The sequence below is a fragment of the Acartia tonsa genome, chromosome 4, assembly GCF_053477335.1.
Source record: "Acartia tonsa isolate MP-2025a chromosome 4, ASM5347733v1, whole genome shotgun sequence".
NCBI lineage: Eukaryota > Metazoa > Arthropoda > Copepoda > Calanoida > Acartiidae > Acartia > Acartia tonsa.
This window is the reverse complement of record NC_137263.1, coordinates 4,769,987-4,790,962: the sequence shown is the minus strand read 5'-3', so window position 1 is coordinate 4,790,962 and position 20,976 is coordinate 4,769,987. Positions and strand designations below refer to the sequence as shown.

General features: G+C 32.8%; 3 protein-coding genes across 3 annotated transcripts; all 3 read left to right on the top strand.

Annotated features, from left to right (window-relative positions):
• Positions 1–9,616: 9,616 nt before the first annotated feature.
• Positions 9,617–11,489, top strand: LOC145315751 (small nuclear ribonucleoprotein Sm D2-like). The gene is made up of 4 exons (XM_080155799.1): positions 9,617–9,757; positions 10,169–10,261; positions 10,602–10,666; positions 10,786–11,489. Exons 1-4 carry the CDS (start codon positions 9,678–9,680, stop codon positions 10,896–10,898), a joined length of 351 nt encoding a protein of 116 aa, XP_080011925.1. The 5' UTR covers positions 9,617–9,677; the 3' UTR covers positions 10,899–11,489.
• Positions 11,426–14,724, top strand: LOC145317947 (putative RNA polymerase II subunit B1 CTD phosphatase RPAP2). Its single transcript, XM_080159236.1, has 6 exons — positions 11,426–11,614; positions 12,016–12,077; positions 12,905–13,015; positions 13,391–13,501; positions 14,039–14,109; positions 14,513–14,724. Exons 1-6 carry the CDS (start codon positions 11,426–11,428, stop codon positions 14,722–14,724), a joined length of 756 nt encoding a protein of 251 aa, XP_080015362.1.
• Positions 14,725–15,523: 799 nt separating this feature from the next.
• On the top strand, positions 15,524–20,483 carry LOC145315750 (putative RNA polymerase II subunit B1 CTD phosphatase RPAP2). Its single transcript, XM_080155798.1, has 5 exons — positions 15,524–15,774; positions 16,318–16,422; positions 16,828–16,980; positions 18,470–18,570; positions 20,309–20,483. Exons 1-5 carry the CDS (start codon positions 15,526–15,528, stop codon positions 20,463–20,465), a joined length of 765 nt encoding a protein of 254 aa, XP_080011924.1. The 5' UTR covers positions 15,524–15,525; the 3' UTR covers positions 20,466–20,483.
• The last annotated feature ends 493 nt before the right edge of the window (positions 20,484–20,976 follow it).

Below are 20,976 nucleotides of genomic sequence, written 5' to 3'. Positions count from 1 at the left end.
GCTTCGCGCATATACCTACAATTATATCATGGATCTAAAGGGATAAGACAATGGCCGATAAATTGATGTACATCCCTATTGATTAAACACCAAGTTACCACTTCTGTAGATCACAATTTTTGGTTGAAACAACGAATAAGAAAACGTCATTACAAAACTTTGGGGACCAGTGTAATAAATATTTCATTGTCCACTCTTACTCTGCATTCATATATTATGCTATTATGTATATTGTATACTATAAGCAAGCAACTATTCTTGACTTGACATCAACTTTTATGTTTTCATGCAGCAAAAACCAGACATGAAATTGATTGACGGCAAATTTTTAAATCTGATATTAATCACTTATGAGAATGGATTTTTTAATACATGGATCTTACACCAGATTATCTTCTACTCTGATAAAGTGAAACTTGTAGCTGGCTAAACTAACGATTCTCCCCTTCCACTTCTCCCACCCTATCCCCTTCCCTTATATTAGATGATCGAACTGACCAGTGACCAATAGTTGATGTCCAAGCTAAATTGACAACTTTTTATCCCCTGTCATAATATCCATGTATATTTTATTCTACATCTATTCTCACGAGATAAAAACGCAGAGAAAAGAAATAATCTTATAAGAAAATTATTAATGGTAATATGTTATATACTTTTACGTAAAATTATACGAAGTTTGTCTGTTTGTCCATTTGTGGTAAGCCGAAGCGTTTCAGCTCACCGGTTGCGAGTTCGAATCCAACGAGCCCCTAGCCTTGAAGTATTCTACCAAAACAAACTAGCAGGATTTACTCATACAGAAATTATATTTAACTGAATACATTTACAATGGGTGGTTACTATATATATACAAAATAGATTATAACAATAGGTTAGGTTTGAAGGGGGTGTGGGAGACAAGGGCGTAGCCCGCGGCGGTAGACATTCTGTGGGGTAAGCTGTAGTAAAAGGGAAGGCACCATCTCCCGGTTGTATAGTTGCCTGAGCACTATGGGCAAAAAATAGCGATTTTCGTCATTTTTTTCCTGCTATACTTAAATGGATGAAATATGCACTATTGGTTAGCAAAATTCTTATAGTATGATTCAAACATTTTTAAAAACTTAAAAATATTTTTATTTATATAAAAAAATCGATTTTATTTAATTTTTAAGTTTGGACCATTGACGACGATATTTTAAATTTCATACTTGCCTATGGAGCTTTAAATATTTTATAGCAGACAGAAAGCAACTTATAGCAGACAGAGTAAGATTCAGGGGATTATATAAGTAGAAAATCTTAAAGTTTCACTAGTTTGGATTATTTATTCATACTTAAAAGGTGTTAATTCATAAATTGAGCCGCTAATTACTGAATAATGGGCGGGTTTTATTGTGGGGGGGGGGGGTTTAATTAAGATGTGTAATAAAATATCAAAGGCGGCAATTTAAACAGTAATGACAGAAGGGACAAAAGGATGCATTAAACCTATCATAATTACAGATTAAATTTATTAGGATATAAGTCATTTTTATTAAACTCAATAGCATATCAATAAAAAGTTTTTTTTTAAGGGCCTTTAATAAATCAACATAAAAATAGACATTACAAAATAGTTATGGCATTGCTATGTATTTGCTACAGGAATCATCATGCTTAGTTTTAAATTGATAGGACAATTCTAATTTCTAAAGGGCTAAATTAATTTTAGGAGCTATCCATTTTACACGGTCGGAGCCTATATGTAGAAAAACTTCGAAATAAAAAAAAACATTATTTGAATCCATGAATAAAGATAGGCTATATTAACCCTTTCAACCCTTCCCCTTTCTTAGCACTAATCCTTTAATTGAGAAGTTTTAAACTAAAATTTAGACCTATAATAACCTCTTATACTACGGTTAAAATTATCTCGGAAACTTCGGTGTTCTTGCAAAACAGCATTTTGTAATTTATCATAGATAGGGTAGAAATCTTGAGTAATCACACACAAAATAACAAAGAAAAAGAAAAACAATATGAATCACAGGTTTCAAACTCATTTTACATTTTATATATTCATGTTTTATATATACTATAAAAAAGAAAAAAGTTTCTAATATTATTTATTCATTAAATTAAGTCTTTGAATTTTATTTAAACAATTGCTGTTTAAAAAACTTTGTCACCTTGATTTCAAATAATTAGTAAATGTCAATGGGTAAACATTCAAATGCCCCGCCTCAAAAAGCCAGTAATAGAATTTAAAGTTAATATTTTGGACTTCCCATCAAAGTCAAGGTAAATTATTCAGGTTTAAACTTAAACCAGGGGTATATATTCTGCATGGTTGACCCTGCTAAAGTGGGGGGAAGAATAATAAATATAAGGTTGGGGGAAAAAATGTAAAAAAAATTAAGAGAAATGAAAACATTTTTTTCCATTTTTCTCCTCCTTAGTGAAAAAAATAATAAAAGAATATGTGGGATTATATAATAATATGAATAAAATTAAGAATTATGAATGTTTTTTTTCTATTTTTTCACCTTTCTTGATGTAAAAAACTAGTAGGGGGAAGAAAAAAAACATTTTGCAGCAGTGCAGTGGTAAAAAAAAATAATCTTGTGCGGAATATACAACCCTGACTTAAAGGTGTTAAGTGGAGAGGGTTGAGTTTCTATAGAACAAACCAATGAGTGCAGGGGTTGTTAGTTATATATATGTATGCCATGAGAGGGGGGGGGGGGGGTAGAGGAGAGAGGTAAAAGGCTATATAATGCAGAGAGGATGGGTTGATCTGTTTATTACACTAGTTAAGTTGAGTGTTCACATATTTCAGCCACTAATTGTAATCTACAGAAGGGTAATTTGTAATTCAAAGAAAATTATGGAGTAGCCCCTCTCTTTACTTGGAATTGTAAAACTTTTAAAAAATCTTTTAAATGTTTATGTTGTATATGTTATGTATTATTTATATGTTTTAACTGAAGAGTAAGAATTAATTTAATTACTTTAAATTAATTTAGTTTCATGATTATGTTTAACAATGGTAGATGAATATTTGCTAGAATTTTAATTTGCTGACCTGTATGCAATCCTAATCATACTACTAATGCTTGATAATTAGTGTCAATTCATTTCAGCAGAGATAAGTTTTTGAATTCTATTGGGGACCCTACAATATTGTTGAATCAAATATTAGAAGAACAACAGTATTATTGAATATTTTAAGATAGTTAAGGCTCTTTTTCACATAACTATATCTATGATCATTTCCTATTTTCTTTAATAGTAATGTATGAACACCAAGCATGATGTATTTATTGCCATGAAGGAGGGGGGGGGGGGGGGAATAAGAAGTGACACATTTGGAATTTTGAGAGGGTACCTATTTCCTGTTTCTTTGTGGTGAGGGGTAGCAGAGATATTTTATTATGAGGACAATTATGAGAGACACATAAGGTGAGGGAGGGAGGAGTCACATAAGACAGCTAAATAACTCCTAATTAATAAAGAAAAAATCATATTTTAATTTATTTTTTTTAAATTTAACATATTTGAATATTTTAATAATTTATAAACATATTTTTTCCAACATAACATACAATAATAAAATGTCTATTTTAGTAAGTTTTTTTTTATAAATTACCATTTTTGAGCATTTCAATCAGTTTTTTTTTAAAAACTCAACATATTTTTTCAAAATTATTTGAATATTTTGGCACAAAATAACAAAGCAGTTTAAAAATTCTATCTATAATGCTTATTAGCGCTGTTCAGGGTGTTCAACCCCAATAATTAACATTGAGACCTTTAAAATTAGGCGGGAAATTAAAATACCCTATTGCTGGGTTTCTCAGGCCCGGGCTATGTGATACCTCGTCCATGTCAATGTGTAAACAATGAAATATGGATTAAACTTAATAAAGATTTATGACTTTATATCCTCCCCTGTGGTGTAAAATGATATTAAGGAATTTATGACCAATCCAGGAGATAAAGAAAGGAAAAGAATTAAATGATGTAGAATTACGGAAGTGGTGTTCAATCCAATCTGCAAAAATGAATCATCTTTTAAAGTTTGAAATCAATAGAATGATTTATATCTAACGTTCCAATTTTATGATTAAATAAATCCATATTAATCGACCATTAAAGTAGAAGAGCTGTACTGTTAAAAAGGAAGTATTTGCTTACAATGCTGGTCAATATAAGAGTTTATTTAAGTATTATTATGCATACCTATTTCACATTTGTATTTGCTTTTAAATGATAATTTAAAAATACATACCAAAGTACATATTAGAATATTCATGTATAACGCTAAAATGTCTATTTCTTGCTTTATCATATAATGTAAAAAATATTTGTCTTTTTTAAGAAACATATAAATGGAAAATTTTAAGCCCCTCCTCTCCTCTCAGTATGATAGCCTCGTTGATAGTGGAAGATGGCGATCATAACTATTCTCAGATATCTTCAAACTAGTTTACCCCCTCTCTTCCCCCTCTCTTTTTTTCCTTCCCCTTTCAAACCTATAATTCTGGTGTTCATACAAATGCGCCAATTTTTGTTTTATAAAATTTTTTTGAAAATAACATCTGTTTGGTTTTCCTTTGCAATTAAGCTTTTTTTTAGGTACAGGGAAGGTTTTTAACTATTTTGGGAGAGCGTATCTCCACCCTCCCAATTTAAAATCCCCCACAAAATTTTTTTTCTGAATATTTCTTATTAAAACTCAAATTAAAAAGTAGAAGGGCGGTTGACTTATCCCCCTCCCACCTTAAGAACACTTAGAGGCTTCTTGGGGGCGTTCGTTGCCCCTAGTCTTTCTTAAAATAAGAGCTATGTCTTGCATTTTTTTTCAATTAGGTGTTTGATCACGAATTTCATATGGTAAAAATATTTTTCTTATTTAATTGTTATCCTAAAAAGATAAAAGTTATGCTTGAAAATTGTTTTAATAGCTATTATTATATGTTGCATTTTTATATAAACGTGAGAGTTGTGATCACAATTGGCGTAACATTTGTACTCTTTGGCGTCAATGCGTATTTTCAGATATCCATTACTCGCTATCGCCTCGTTATCAAGTTTTAAATTCCCCTATACGTGACGACGGTCATCTGAACATATATACATATACATTTATGCAATATATTACAGATGTTACGACATACATCGTCTTACTTTTATTTTTCTTACAAAATATATCATTTTAATGAGTATTTTTAAGCACTAATATCTCCGCTAGTCGGCAAAACCGAGAAAAATGCCTTAAGTAAAGCTAATTCCTCATAATCTAAGCTACAAAATGGTGTCAAAATTTTTTTGAGAAAATGTGAGAAAAAAAGTTAATGTTTTTGATTTGCCCATAGTGCTGAGGGGCACGGGGTTGCTAAGTGTCCGTGCTCCTCCCCTATTTAGCCAGTCCAATCTGACCGCTGCGCAACGGGGTCATCTGCGGTCATGAGGTGAATGGTGATATAATAGGATTAGTGCAGAAGGCTTGACGTGATAAGCCACTGCGTAGCAACTCTGTAAACTACCCGTCCGTCTGCTGCCGTATTACCACACATTCAACTGTAGTAATGATTGTACCCTGATTTTAAGGAAATCCTCCTTTCCAAACTATATTATTCTTTAGTTAGAACCAATAACAAAGGAATTGTTAGGAAGGAATGGATGTAAAATATACGTGGATATTTGGACGGGGAAATATTGTCGTCAATCTTGCTTGCTAACATGGATCTCGTTTATTGGTCAGTTCGTTCATCCAGTAAAAAGAAAGATGATGAGGTAAAGGGGTGGAAGGGGAAACAGTTATTTAGAGAACATGAAAATCTGGTTTTAGATCCAAGTAATATTTATTTCTATTTTGTTAGGCACTTTATTTAAACAAAATTAACCATCATGTAGATCAAAATTATTGGCTGAAAAGTTTGGACACCACTAGTTTTGAAACAATTCATAAAAATTTAATAAAATAACTCAAGGTTATTAAGCCAATGAATAACATAACGTGGTTATTTTTAATACTTTAGGTACCTGTGTAATTTATAGTCCAATGACCCCCTCCCTCCCCTCTCTGATTAATGGTTGATTGGGTAAGATGATGACCAACTTTTTCTCCGCCATCATTAGGTATGCATTCTTAGTCCTCAATCACAACCGACATCTTTTTTTGTTATTATAATAGCCAGGGATCTGAAGGGATAAGACAATGGCCGAAAAACTGATGTACATCCCCTGCTATGATGATATATAAGAATTTCCCTTCTGTAGATTACAATTACTGGTTGGAACGTTTGAATACTCAACTTAATGAACCGACCAATCAAAATTCAATAAAAGTCCTGAAAGTTATTAAGCCAACGAAGAAGAAAACGTTATTAAAAAACTTTGAGAACTAGTGTAATAAACAGCATAATGTCCCCTTCCTCCATGATTAATAGCATGAATGCAAAGATAACCTCACAATATTAATAAATTAACCCTTAATTATTTGCTAAATTCTATTTTTGATGGATATTTAAAAATGTGGAAGATTTTATTTATAAACATTACTCCATTCCTCCCTGATAAAAGAAAGTGCCTAATGAGCAGAGCTTGCAAAGTATTTGAAGTTTAGCTTAAAGATTAATTACAAAAGATTATTTAAAGCCAGTTTAACTTTAAAATGATGAATACATTTTATCAAAAACTTTTGAATTTGAGTATAACTTTTTCTTGTATTTTTTTAGGATGCTAAAAAGCTCCTACTCTTTTTTTTTCAAACAGTGTAATAACTCAGGACTCTAAAGGGATAAGACAATGACCGATAAACTGATCCGTACATCCCCAATGATGATACAGAAAATTACCCCTTTAGTAGAAAAAAATTGTTGGTTGAAAAGTTTGAACTTAATCAACCAATCAAAATTCAATAAAAGTTCCCCAAGTTATATAGCCAACAAATAAGAAAACGTTATTTTAAAACCTTGGGGACTAGTGTAATAAACAGCCCATTGTCCCCTCTCTCCACAAGGAAAACCAAACATCCAACTACTTTAAAGTGCAGGAAGTGGCCCCTGTGAGTTGATGCATGTTTAGATAATGGATGTTGTATGAATACACCTAGTTAGGACCTTTTTTGTCCAGTTTTTGCGTGCACGATATTTACAGGCAGATATTTAACTGATGTGTGTTTGGATAATGGATTTATTATTACTTGGATCTTACACCAGATTATCTTGTTTTTTTTTTTTTAATAAAGTGAAAGTTATAGCGGGCTAGAATAACGATCTCCCTTTATACCCCATCCCCTCCCCCTCCTACTGGATTAACGAATTGACCAATGAATGAAAGGGCAAATAGCAACTTAACAATTATCCCCACTCATAATATCCACGTATATTCTACATCCATTGTATTGTTTGGATTATCTTGCAAGAAATCAGTAATGATGATGCATGGAACACTCAAACTCAAACTTTTTATCTTAATATAAAAGTAGTAAGTTTTTTTTGTCTGAACTTAAGATAACTTCGTAACTGATTGGGTTCTATTCTCTGGAAGCTTCACATAGGTCCAAGGATAGTTTATTTAGGCTATTTGTTTTTTAGATTTAAATCTTGGGATGGTCTAGTCTATTTTTTTGTTTTTCCTGTCTCTTAGGATACAGAGCTCCTATGATTCTAGGCGCCCAGCCGATAGAACAAAAATAAAGTATGTGTATTGTGTATTACATGTAGATTAGATCAGAAGCGTGCAGAAGGGGGTGTATCCAGAAACCACCTACACCCCCTCAAATCACCCAGGGGTTGTCAAATGAAAAAAGTCACACGCCCCTAATAATTAGCCAGTCTATTTAGCAATCCACGACCACTTCTACAATATGCAACAACATGTCAATATTTGTATACTCCTCCCTATTTTCAATATTCATTGGCGCAGCCAAGCTGTATTTTTTCAATAAGCCTAGCCACTTATATACAAAATAAAAAAATTGTAACTTCTGCAACTTTACTCTTCTGTACTTAGCTATGGTCAAGAATAGAACAGGAATGGTATATATAATATATATATATATATACTAGCGGATACACCCCTAGAAGTCTCTAGGGGCACTTAAGTTAGGAGGGGGAAAAGTCGATCTCATCCCATTTGAAATTTGAATTTCAAAAGAGTAAAAACATATTTTTTGGGGGAGGAGGGTGAAGACACCCTCCCCAAAAAGAGTTTAAAACCTTCCCAGGACCTATAAGAAGCTTCACTGTAAAGGAGAACAATATCGCTTCAGCGGTTAGCAAGATCCTTCGGGACAGACAAAAAACGCTTACTACGTTATATAATAGGATATATATATATCTCAGAGATTAGTACTTTTCTGTGCATTTAACTAGTATGTGTAGCAATTTTAGTCTATTTCTCTAAATAGTTAATTTTGAAACCCATAGGAAAAAGTAAAATCAGCCCTTGGAATATTATAACAATTTAAAAGCCTAACTTGATTGGTTCTACAAATAAAATAACATAATTGTTTTTTTTTCTAAAATTATTACAGTAACAATGTATGATTTTTGTTTTTATTATTTTTTATCATAATGAAGATTTAATAATAATATTATGATTTGAAAACGACGACATTTTTTATTTATTTAGCAATGCGGCATTTAAAAGGCTTATAGTAAAAATGAAACTTTTGATGTTTTGCAAGGAATGTGTTATTTTTACATTCATAATTTTTACTTAAGTTTTATCTAAAGTTGGCTTTGTATAACATTCCAATGCTGTTTTATTTTCAGATTTGTTTTTAAAATTGAATTGAAAAGTTTTTTATATTTAAATATTGCCGTAATTTCGTCGAATAAAATAAATAAACAACAAGCCCATTGTTTACGGTTAGCGGAGGTTAATCAATTAAACTTCAATTCGTTTTATTATATTTATGACTTTTCGTACGTAAAACTACGTTTAAGGTTACCAAATGTCGAAAACTAATTAGTTTTAGCTGTTATTACGTTAGAGGCTTCTTATTCAAATAGATATTTTACTTTTAAATCAGACTTAACGACGGATTTAATAAATCTATCTTTATATATATTCGTCGACGGATTATTTTACGATACATATTGTCCTAAAAAAGTTCAGAATATATGAAGGATTGTATCCTAGGAAATAATCCACAGTGCAGAGAATTTAGTTATTATTCCTAAATTAATTTTATGATGTATTTAAGTTCGCACATACGTACGTACTTTAGATTACCTTATTTTATGTTGATCGTAAGAAGGACATTACGAAGCAAAAGCGCTAATCTCTAATTTTGTATGCTTCAAAAACAATCGTTAGTGTTTACACCTCTATTTACAAGCAGGGTAATTTTAAATATTTACCCAGTTAGCTGAGTAAAAAATTCTGCTCGTCGTCGACCAAAGTTAAGCTTACTTCATCTGTATTAGAATTAGGTAGGGTTAAAACGCGCTTTTATATTATTATACCTATTTAATGGCAAATAATGTCAATTGAAGTCGTTGTTTTCAAAAAATATTTTTGTTTGCTGTTTTTGATTCCGTGCTTTGCCAATCTTGCAAACTTGAACTTGATATAGCATGAAAAGGGATTATCCTAACGTTACAAAGAAGATGTTCTTTTTTCTACATCATGTCTCTTTATTTTAATTAAATGCACAATCATATTTCAGACACTTTCGAGCTTTCCATTAGACCAAAATGGCCACCAAGAAGACAGAGATGACCCCCGAGGAGATTGAAGCCAAGGAGCAGGAGGAATTCAACACTGGACCACTCAGGTACCACATGCACATTATTTCAGATAGAGAGGGGATGTTGGGCTGATATTTACACTATTCCCCAAAGTTTTATAATATCCTCTTCTTATTTGTTGGCTAAACATTTTTGGGGACTTCGAATGTTGAAACCATTAATTCTAATCTAAAAAATGGGTAATTTCTGTGACATCATTGGGGAGAATGGGATGTACATCAATTTATCGGCCATTGTCTTATCCCTTTAGATCCATGACTATGATCACATTTTGGAGATATTATTAGTTGTTCCTGATTTTTGGTATTCCAGGACGAAATTTTATTTTGTTCATTAGGTACCTACTAATTCTAAGTCATTCCATTACATGATAACTTACGTATAAACAAGATTGTGAGAACGATTAAAATTGCTCCAAATTTATTTCATTTTTGTAGAGTTCTGACTGATTCCGTGAAGAACAACACACAAGTGTTGATCAACTGCAGAAACAACAAGAAGCTTCTGGGTAGAGTCAAGGCATTCGACAGGTTTGTCATGTTTAAGATCTTAGGGATTGCTGATTTGAAATTTACTTGTATTATGTTGGGTACCTCAAATTAGTTTTGTAGACTCTTTTTAGAATTTCTAAAGTATCCATTCGTGTGACTTTCAATTAGTAATATTCGATTTAAAACTATAATGGTCACATTCCTATTTTTTGTAGTTATAAAGCTTCCCGTAATGTCTTTTTTTGATAACTAATCTAAAAACATTCAAACGATCCGTAATCTGTTAAGATATTTTCTTTAAGTTCTCTTAGTTGAAGCACATCTTTTAAGATTTTGAAAATGTAACTTATCTTAAAGCAAGTTTATCTATTTTGTTTAGGCACTGCAACATGGTTCTGGAGCAAGTCAAAGAGATGTGGACTGAAATCCCTAAGGCTGGCAAAGGTACAAAAGGATAAATAAAAAAACACGTGAAAGAAGGGGGGGGGGGGGAGGGCGAAACTAAATCATTTGCAGAATATCCCTCCTGTTTTTATCTGATCATTACACAATTTTATTTTCAGGCCAAAAGAAGGGAAAGCCAGTGAACAAGGACAGATTCATTGCCAAGATGTTTCTGCGTGGAGACTCAGTCATTCTAGTGCTCAAAAATCCCCTGGCCGCCGCTGGCCAGTAATATCATGATTCCCCCCAATTCCATGCGGCATGTTACCTCATCTCAACTGCATTTTGCGGTCTAAAGCATGTCATGGAACTTGTAGAATAATGTTGTGTTATTTTTTCGTGTATTTGTCTGTAGATGAGTTGATTTTTTAATGAACCTTACAACACAAACCTTTGCATTTTTCTACAGTTTGGATAAAAAAGTTTAATACATCTGCAGATAGATATTTGTATTTTGTATACTGTAGCAAGTGTGACCTTATCCATTTCAATTTACCAGCAACTACTTAATTTTTTATTAATGCACATGAATTAAGTCAAATTATCGGTCACACTTTTAATATTTGTATTTAATTTAAGTAAATTTTCCGTTACAAGTTATTTTCAGGACTGACTTGCCTGTAGCCAATCTCTACCTCTTCTGTTGGATGTTCAATGGCAAATATTTTTGGCATGATGCACTGCCCACCTTGGAATTACTTTCATCAATAATTCATCAGTTCTGGAAATATACTTTCATTTCAATACTTCACTATTAAAATGTTAACAAATAAATCTTGTTTTAAAAAAAATGTAGTTTTCTTTCTTTTCAATTTCTTTCAGATGAATAAAAAGGATGGTAAAAAGAAAAAGAGCAAGCTTACAGAAGACCAGAAAAGGGAGCAAATTGCAGCCGCCCTGAAAAGAAAAAAAGAATGCGAAAGAAAGGCTCTTGATATAGTTTCTAGGAAGGTATTCCTTAGTATAAAAGATATTTTACCAGACTTTAGAGGGAGTCATTGGGCTTTTTATTGCATCAATCTCTGTAGTTTTGTAATAACGTTAACTTATTCGTTGGATTCACAAATTAAGGGATTATTGAATTTTGTTTGGTTTGTTCTTTCAATTTTGTGTAACATTTGGGATGTACACCAATTTATCGCCCATTGTCTTATCCCTTTAGATAACTGCATTAGAATGGTAGTTAAATTCACATGTATTGTAGACTAGTAGCTCTTATTTACTTACTGGGATTGATATGCACCTTAAGATACGAGTTGGAAAATTCAACAATAACATCATACCCGCTTACCTATTTAGAACATCTCTCCAATGTATAAATAGGATTTAAAGGAACGTCAAAATAAAGGTTAACAGAAGAAACTCCATCAAAAGAATGGCTGATAGAATCTTTGAATTACATTAATCAGGAATTGTTTTGAGCAAAGCTTATTAGATCAATTAATAGTGTGTAGCCTATCTATGATTATATTATGATCGTGGGTTGAAAATTGGGGGTCTATATTCAGCGTGGGATCTCCGTCTAAGGGGGGGGGGGGGGGTAGATAAAAAAATATGGGAAAATATTATGAGTAGGTACCTACTGAAATTTTTTTTCCATTTTTAATAACTAGGAAAATATGCGGGAGGGGGAAAAAATAATAAAATTAAGAGTACTTAAAACCTTTTCCATTCCCCTACCGTCCTTGGAGAAAAACTGGGATGAGGGGGGATGAAATGTCTTTGCTGCTGGGGGAAAAATGAATCTTGTGCAGAAAATACACCCCTGCTATCATCTGAACTTTTTGTCTCAATATAGTTGTTTTGCTCTATTTAATATTGCTCTGAAGTCTAACAAGGATGACAACATCCATAAGTAGAAAAAAAAATCATGGAATGGACAAACGGTTAAAATTCATAGAGCAGATGTTGTATTGTCATAACAGAATAAGAGATAGATAATATGCAAAAATTAAAAGAAATCACGAAATCTTTTAACAGGAAGGGTTATGTCTTTTGAAGCATGACCGACAGACAAACGGACAAAACAATATATATAGAATAGATGCAATGCATAAATGTGAAAGGAATCTTCTGTAAAGATTTCAGCTGTCAATCTTGAAAAACCTATTTTCGCCATAGCGTTACGGACAGACAGACATAGTAAATTATTGAGTAGCTTCGCTACTAAAAGGCTAAACTCATCTGTTCAACAAATTTTCAATGTGCTTTGCTAAAAATAAAAATAACTCCCAAGGATTATTACAATGACTTAACAACAGAGAGAAGCATAGTAAAGATATGTGGCTACCCTACTTGTGGGAATGATATACAACCTACCTCTGCGGCTAAATTTCATATTTCTTTAAGGTTAGTTGGTTTAATATAATCCTTATATTAAAGTGATAGGATCTGTATCTGTGTTTTTGTTTGTCCTACCGAAGGATCTTAATAAACCGTTATGGTTCTCCTTTACAGTGTAGTTTCTCATGGTTCTAGGTTCTACCTGTTTTATCGTATAAAAGAGTGAAGGTGAAGTTAGCTACACATTGCCTAAACTAGACGTACCTACCTATTTTTTTCTCATTTTAATAAGCCCATTTTATATCAAAACAGCCTTTCATTGAGTCAAAACTGCCTAAAACTGAAAATACGAATATTTTTAGAATTACGTTTACAGGATTTACTACATTTTAAGAATTGATTTAATCTTTTTTCTTTATATAATTAGACTTTTTCTTTAAGGGACAAAAAAGTGTATGACCGAGAGGAGAGGTCTAAATATTGTTCTGGCTTTTGTTTCAAAGCTTCCACTCACCTTAAAAGTCAACTGAACACCGCACCCCTATGGATCAGGTACAACCAGGAGTAGGCAAAAGGCGTATAATTTATGATCTTCCCCACTATTATACATATTTCATGGGAGAAAATTGGAGAACAATAAACTTTTCTTTGGTTCACTTAGATTCGATATAGATATACTCTTTATAATTCATCAGATTAGTTATTTCTTGCATCGTATTATAAACAGCTTTCCGCGGATATAGAATGTACCTTCGGCACCACGGGGCTAAAAAACTGGTTTTAATCTTATGATTGTACATTTTTATATTCGTAGAAAGCTGGATATAATACGATGCTAGACAGACATAGTTTTTTTTTGTATGGATGAGAACCAGTTTCTATCCACCGGATTCGAATGAATACGAGAAAAAAATTTACAATAGGTATCTGATTTCCTTTAAAGTCAGAAGTTTTTTTTCAATGTTGTAAATTATACAGGACCTCAAAGATTATTAACCTTGGTATGTCATTCGTAGAGTTACAACATTTGTGATTGTGTGGTATAAAAAATGTAAAAAATATAAGTTAATTACCTACCTACCATTTTAGGGAAGAAGTTGCTGTTACAAAAATTACCTTTTTAGAAGACAGCCATAATACAAAGTCTGTGCAAATATCAGGTAAACTTATTTTATAGGTCAAACAATTTTATTAAATTGATTATTCGGAGAGTAATATTCTTTCAACATTTAACAAAAACAGGGATGTCAGAATCCTACAAAAAAAAAGCGAATCTATCTCAAATGGATTATTTGGGATTAGCATTTTAGGTTACAAGCAATACTCTAAACTCCCGATTGCAAGATAATTTATAATAAGTTGATTTAAGAACTAAAGGCTAGGCGTTAACCAAGCGTATGTTAGTGTTTTGGGAATGTTTAGTTTCTAAAAACTCACCATAAAAAAAATACAGGTCTAAAAAGTGTTATTTCTGCCGATTCGTCTAAAGCTAATGAAAAGCAAAATGATTGTTTATTATTTAAATCAAAACTTTTCACGTAAATAGTATAACATTTTATTTAGGAAAAGGAGATGTAGTAGAGTTGGTTGCAATAGCTAAGCCGCCTCCAGATGATGACCTAGATACAAAACAAGTTGTTATCTTGGAGAATATGGAGGAGGATGGGGAAATAAGAATAAAGGATATTCAGTCGGGAGATCAAATATATTATACTTCTAATAAGGAAATTGGATGTTTTTTTTTGCACATAGGGGAAATTTTGTCGTCAATTTAGTTTGCTACTTTAGTTATCATTTATTGGTCAGTACTTTCCTCCAGTAGGACGAGGGGACGGGATGGGGTAGAAGGGGAGGGGGTTATCGCTGGATGGACCATTTTATTAGAGTAGGCGAAATTATGGTGCAACATCCACTTAAATCAAACATCCAATTTTTTAATGACCAAGGATGAAAAGTCTACAATAAAATCAATATTGAAAAAGCCTGGTGACAACTGTGATGATGAATCATCTGAAGCCAAGCCTAGAGTGACCATATCTGAACCAAACAAACACATGAAGACAAAAGAAAAGGTTTCATTTAACTCTGAATACACTGGGCTCAAAGAGACTGTCATAGAAATAAATAAAACTAGTCCAGAGGAATTATTTGAACAAGATCTGGATAATATGAGTGCCGGTGATATGATTAAAGCAATGCAACAATTAAAACAGTTGCCTCAAAATGTTGTTGTCAAACCTAAAAGCAGTGATGAAGATAAACAGGAATGTATTTTTTATGAAATATTCTTTTTCAAGGTTAAGAAATTTATGTATATACCTAGGAGTTATTGAATAGTGCAATTTTGATATTTTGTGATCAAATACAATATGATCCAAAAAAGGTCTTGAGTGGTTTTAAAAAGATTAGGCATGTTTTTTTAAAAGCCTACACATTTGCTACTTTAAGTAATTTTTTTATTAAAAAATAAAAGTAATTCTTAATCATCTAATGCCATTTTGTTAGGTAGGTACCTAGTTTGTTATTAATATAAATCCCTACTAAAATATTTTCAAAAATACATTTAATGACAGGAAATGAAAAAGAGCAAAGTAATTGAATGCGAGAAACATGCTTCAGAGGTTGCCATTGACGTCCTTCTTGAATGGTTTTCCGAAGAAGCTGTTAGGTTGGTGCACAGCTCACCTGACCAGGAATCTGACCTCCAGCAGGAAGATACAGAGGACATAGATGATGATGGGGAGGGAGTGGATGTTGATGCTGATCATCACATTCAAGATCTAACTGACAAACTCAACAACATCAAAGTTGAAAATGAAGCTAAGGTTAGAATTTTATTGTGGTATTGGCGTAATTTTCATCGTTGCTCAACTCTTATATAAAAGTAATAGGATCTCTATTTGACTGTCTGTCTGTACTGCAGGATCTCGCTAACCGCTGAACCGATATCATATGGTTCTCTTTTACATGTAGCTTCTCAAAGGTCCTGGGAAGGTTTATAACTATATTGGCTAAGGGTACCATCACCCTCCCAAGAGAAAGCGCTCTAGAAAAATTTACTCTACCCCCTTAAAATATTTGTGTTACTTTTTTTAAAAATAAAATAAATACGGGGGGGGGGGGGCGAATGTAGCCCCACACCAACTTAATTGCCCCTAGAGGTCTCTAGGGGCATAGCCGCTAGTTATTAATATTTAGTTATGAATGAATAACAAAGAGCATTAAAAGAGGCAAAGGATAAGGGGCAGTTGTGTTGTTGTTCTTATGAATTTGTATGTGTGCGGAAATGATTGCATACCGTATATATTTCTACGTTAATATCTGATTTTAAGGGGTCGATTTTTAAAACACCTATCAAAATATTTCAGTTTCACATTGACCAGCTATTGATTGAGGAAACTGAAGTTTTTGCCAACAAATTCAGTGCCTACATGAGAGGAAAAGAGGCGTATGAAGATTCTACTCAAATAATAGTAAGCAGTTTATTTACACAAAGGGGTGAAAGAGAGAAAGATCCTATATCATATGCAACTTACTTTTTGAGACGGAAGAAAAATATAAAGTAACTCGACCAAAATCAGAATTGCATTATTGGAGTCTGGTAGGATATAAAGCAGCTGTTCTGATGATGTAAAATGTTGTAATGTTAAGAAACTGTTTCGAAATTGACAAAGCAGCCGAACCTTTTAACCTCTCCTTTTGAGACAATTTTTTCATCATATGCCTACGATTTAAAAATTTTCTTCGAAGGTATATTAAAAATTACCTATGTTGATATTGGGACGTAAAAAAATAGACGAGAAAAAAAGGACAGACAAAATATAAAGTAGCTTCGCTACAAAGAAATCATGTATGTATAATGTTTATACTCTGCTTAGGACAAAGAAGATGATGATGGAAGAGAGCCATGCTTGCCCTTGCTAGACCGCCACGCTCAAGTGCAGCACAGGATTATTGTTGTTCTGGATCAGCTGTCCAGGTTTGGTACTCCTATCTACCAATTACTTGGACTACCAGCTAGACTTGTAGAGGTAGGGATTTTTTTTTTCAAGTAAGCAGTACAGTTAAAATATAAAACATGAATCATTAGTAGCAATTTACCTACCATCTAGAAGGCAGGGTTGTCATTTTGGGCGGGTGCTTTTGGGCGGGCAGTTTTGGGCCGCCCAATATAAGGTCATTTTGGGCAGTTTTGGGCATCCCCCTTTTAGGGGGAAAGAAAAAAGGGAGGGGGTTAAAAAGAGGGGGGGCGGGCCTATTTTTTGGCTGATATCTATAATACAAAGTAGAAAGATGTCTTTGACTGTTTGTCTGTCTGTCTGTTTGTTTGTCTGTCTGTTTATAGCGAAGGATCTCGCTAACCGCTGAACCGATCGGGTTCTCCTTTACAGGATAGCTTATCATAGGTCCCGTGAAGGTTTATAACTATTTTCATGGGGTATGGGACACCCCTTATCCCCCCCCCAAAAAAATTTCTTTTTTAAACTAAAATTAAAATAGTGGGGTCGACTACCCCCCCCAAAAAATTTTATTTTTAATTTTCTTTAAAATCTAAAACACGAAAAATTAGTTTTATCAAACCTTTTTGGGCAAAGCCCCTAGAGGCTAGGGGAGAAGCCGCTAAATATATACTAAAGTAACAGGATGTGTGTCTGTTTGTTTGTGTGTCTGTCTGTTTGTACCGAAGGATCTCGCTAACCGCTAAACCGATTGGGTTCTCCTTAACAGGGTAGCTTCTCATAGGTTCTGGGAAGGTTTATAACTATTTTGGGGGAGGGTACCACCACCCTCCTAAGAGAAATCGCCCCTAGAAAAAAATTACACTCCCCCCAAAACTTTTTTTAAAATTTTTTAAACAAAAATTAAAATTGGGGGGAGGAACCCCCCCCCAAAAAAAATAAATAAATAAATAAATATTCCCCCCCCCCCAAATTTTTTTTACTTTTTCTTTTCAAATCTAATATAATAATTGGATTATCAAATTTGACTCTCCCCTCCTCAAGTGCCCGCTAGTTAACTTTATAAATTGGTAAGCTTTTTTGTATCTAGAGAAGGATTTCGCTAACTGCTGAACCGTTATGGTTCTCCTTTCCAGTGGAGCTTTTATAGGTCCTGAGATGGTTTTAGGCTATTTTATTTCTACTAATAAGTTTAGGTATGGTTTTAGGCTATTTTATATCCTTTTTGTATGCTTTTTACGACATGTGCCCAAAAAGGGTGCCCAAAACCACTTTGGGGCGCCCAAAACCCTTTTGTGCAATTGGGCCGCCCAATATCAAAAAAAGTGCCCAATTCGACAACCCTGCAGAAGGGGAAGGATAAGAGAGAAAGATAGCCTAAAACCACCACAGGACCAGTAGCTATAATCCCTGAATAGTAGAGTCCAATCGGTTAATTGGTTACTGAGATCTTAAGTTTCAAACAGACAGACGGATAGACATCGTTCTACTTTGTATTATAGAAAAGAAAAAAATCATGTTCTGTTAAACTATTTTTCTTTATCAAATATTTCTATTTTAGGCTGAACTAAGAACGATAATCCGAAGTTTAAAGCTGACAGCAGAAAATGTCTCATTAAAACCTCTAGAATGGAGAATCATTTCTATTTTTATAAGTTATATGTAAGTAATTTGTTAGTAGCGAAGCTACTCTATAATTTATTTTGTCTGTCTGTCAGTCCGTCCGTAACGCAAAGGGGGAAATGTGCTCTTAAAGATAGACAACTCAATTATTTACCTAGTGAAGATTCCTTTTACATATACGCTTATATTTTATAGTCCAACTTTCTTTCTGTCATGCTTCAAAGGACATAAACCTTAATTTTTAAAGGTTTCGTGATTTCTTTGAACTTCTGTATACTATATATCTCTTTATTCTTTGTTAGGACAATTCAACATCTGCTCTATAAATTATTTTGTTCATTTGCCCTTCCATGATTTGTTTAGCTTCGCTACTTATAGATGTTGTCATCCTTGTTTTTCATTAAATTAACAAGAACAATATAATTCAAAAGTAACAAGCTGACGAAGCTGAAAAAAATTTAATGAAGGTTATTAGAAAGTTTATTGGTAATAAAATGACTAAAACTCTAATAACACTAAAAGCATTAAAGCAATGATATTCATGGAGGGACATTGGGCTGTTGATTACACTAGTCCCCAAAGATTTATAATAGCGTTTTTTTATCATTAACTTAGGAAATGTGAGGAATTTTAATTAATTTTGATTGGCTGGTTTATAATATAATTGTCTACTCGTTTTAACCACTTATTGTAATCTACAAAAGGAGTATTATTGGGTATCATCAATGGGGATGTACATCAATTTATCGGCCACTGTCTTATCCCTTTAGATTCCTGATAATATTATTATTTTCAAAATAAATATTTTGTAAGGGTGTGATTTTGATAAGTATATTAATTTGGTTGTCAACCACAGGTTTTTTTTTAAAGCATGGATTCTCTACAATTCTCTCTTGTTAGTTTGTTTGTCTGTATAACCCCTCCAGAAGTGTTATTTTCTTTTTTTATATTAAATCATGTACATTCCAAATAATGATACATAAATTTACCCCTTTTGTAGATAATAATTATTAGTTGAGGGGTTTAGGGGAAGGGGGGCCAGGAAACACAACTTAATGAACCACAATAAAAATTCACTAAAATTCCTCAAAGTTATTGATCCAACGAATAAGAAAACGTTATTTTATAACTTTGGACACTAGTTGATAAACAGAACAATGTACCACTACCCTCCCTCCCCGCCCTAAGCCCCCTTTTGTCTTCACTTCTACGTTCGTATTAATAATTTTTTATCTTAATTATCTCATTCGTGAAAGGTGCTTTCCTGATATGCCATTGACGTTGTTTGTCCTTGTTGCTATTCAAAGAGTGGTAGTACATCATAATTAAATATACGTAAATATTGTAAAAATTAGAAGAAATTAGGTCGAAACAACTAATGAGTTAACCTCTTATCCCCTCCACCCTCATCCCAGCCCCCCTCTGTATTTTTAACTTTCATTGAAACATGTTTTAATCTCCGTAAGGTTATGTCCCCGCTGAACACTAGCCCTGCGGGTATCTACTTAACCATACCTAAAAGTCAGCATAATTACATTTTTTAGAAGTTTGTTTGTCGTTAGGGACCTAAATGGATAAGACAATGGTCATTAAATTGGTGTACATTGTACATCTTCAATGATGATACACAAAACTACCCGTTCTGTAGATTACAATTAGTGTTTGAAACGTTTGGACACTAAACTTAATGAACTAACCAATCAAAATTCAATAAAGTCCCCAAGGTTGTTAGTTAAGCCAAGAAACGTTTTTTTTTTATTATTATAATATTTTTTAGGTTGTCTGAGAAAAGTGAAGAACTAAGCAGAGCAATAAAATCCAAAACTTATGTGAAAAACATTAAAATATTGCTTCAAGAATTTGGATTGGATCCACAAATTTTGGAGAAAACAAAGAATAATATCTGTGATCGTAATAGATTTAAAAATAAATAAAATAAATGTTTACATATATTTATTTTTTACTAGTTTTATTTTAGTATTAATTCAACTTTTATCTATTTCTTTTTAAACAAGGATGACAACATCCATAAGTAGCAAAGCACAAAAAAATCATGAAAAATAATTCAGACAGGCAAATCTAAGAATATTTGTTAAAATCAAAAATAGATTTATTGAAGAAAAAATCACGAAACCTTAACAAGTGTTATGATAGCTTCTCAGTCAACGCAACAAATTTCCTTGATTTATTAAATTACTTTTACAGAAGGATATGTTCAACGGCCAGAGAAATTTTTCAACAAAATAAATCATGTCATTGATACCAGTCGAGGGATTTCATTCCTTAAAGATATTCGATGTACTTAATCGATACTTCAAATTATTATATAGTGGAAAATAGAATGCTGTAAGGTAAGAATGCTGTGCCCCAAAACTAAGGAACCTTTTCACGTGAATAAAAGTTAATTAACAAGGAAGTTGGAAATAGTAGTAATGAAACTTCTTT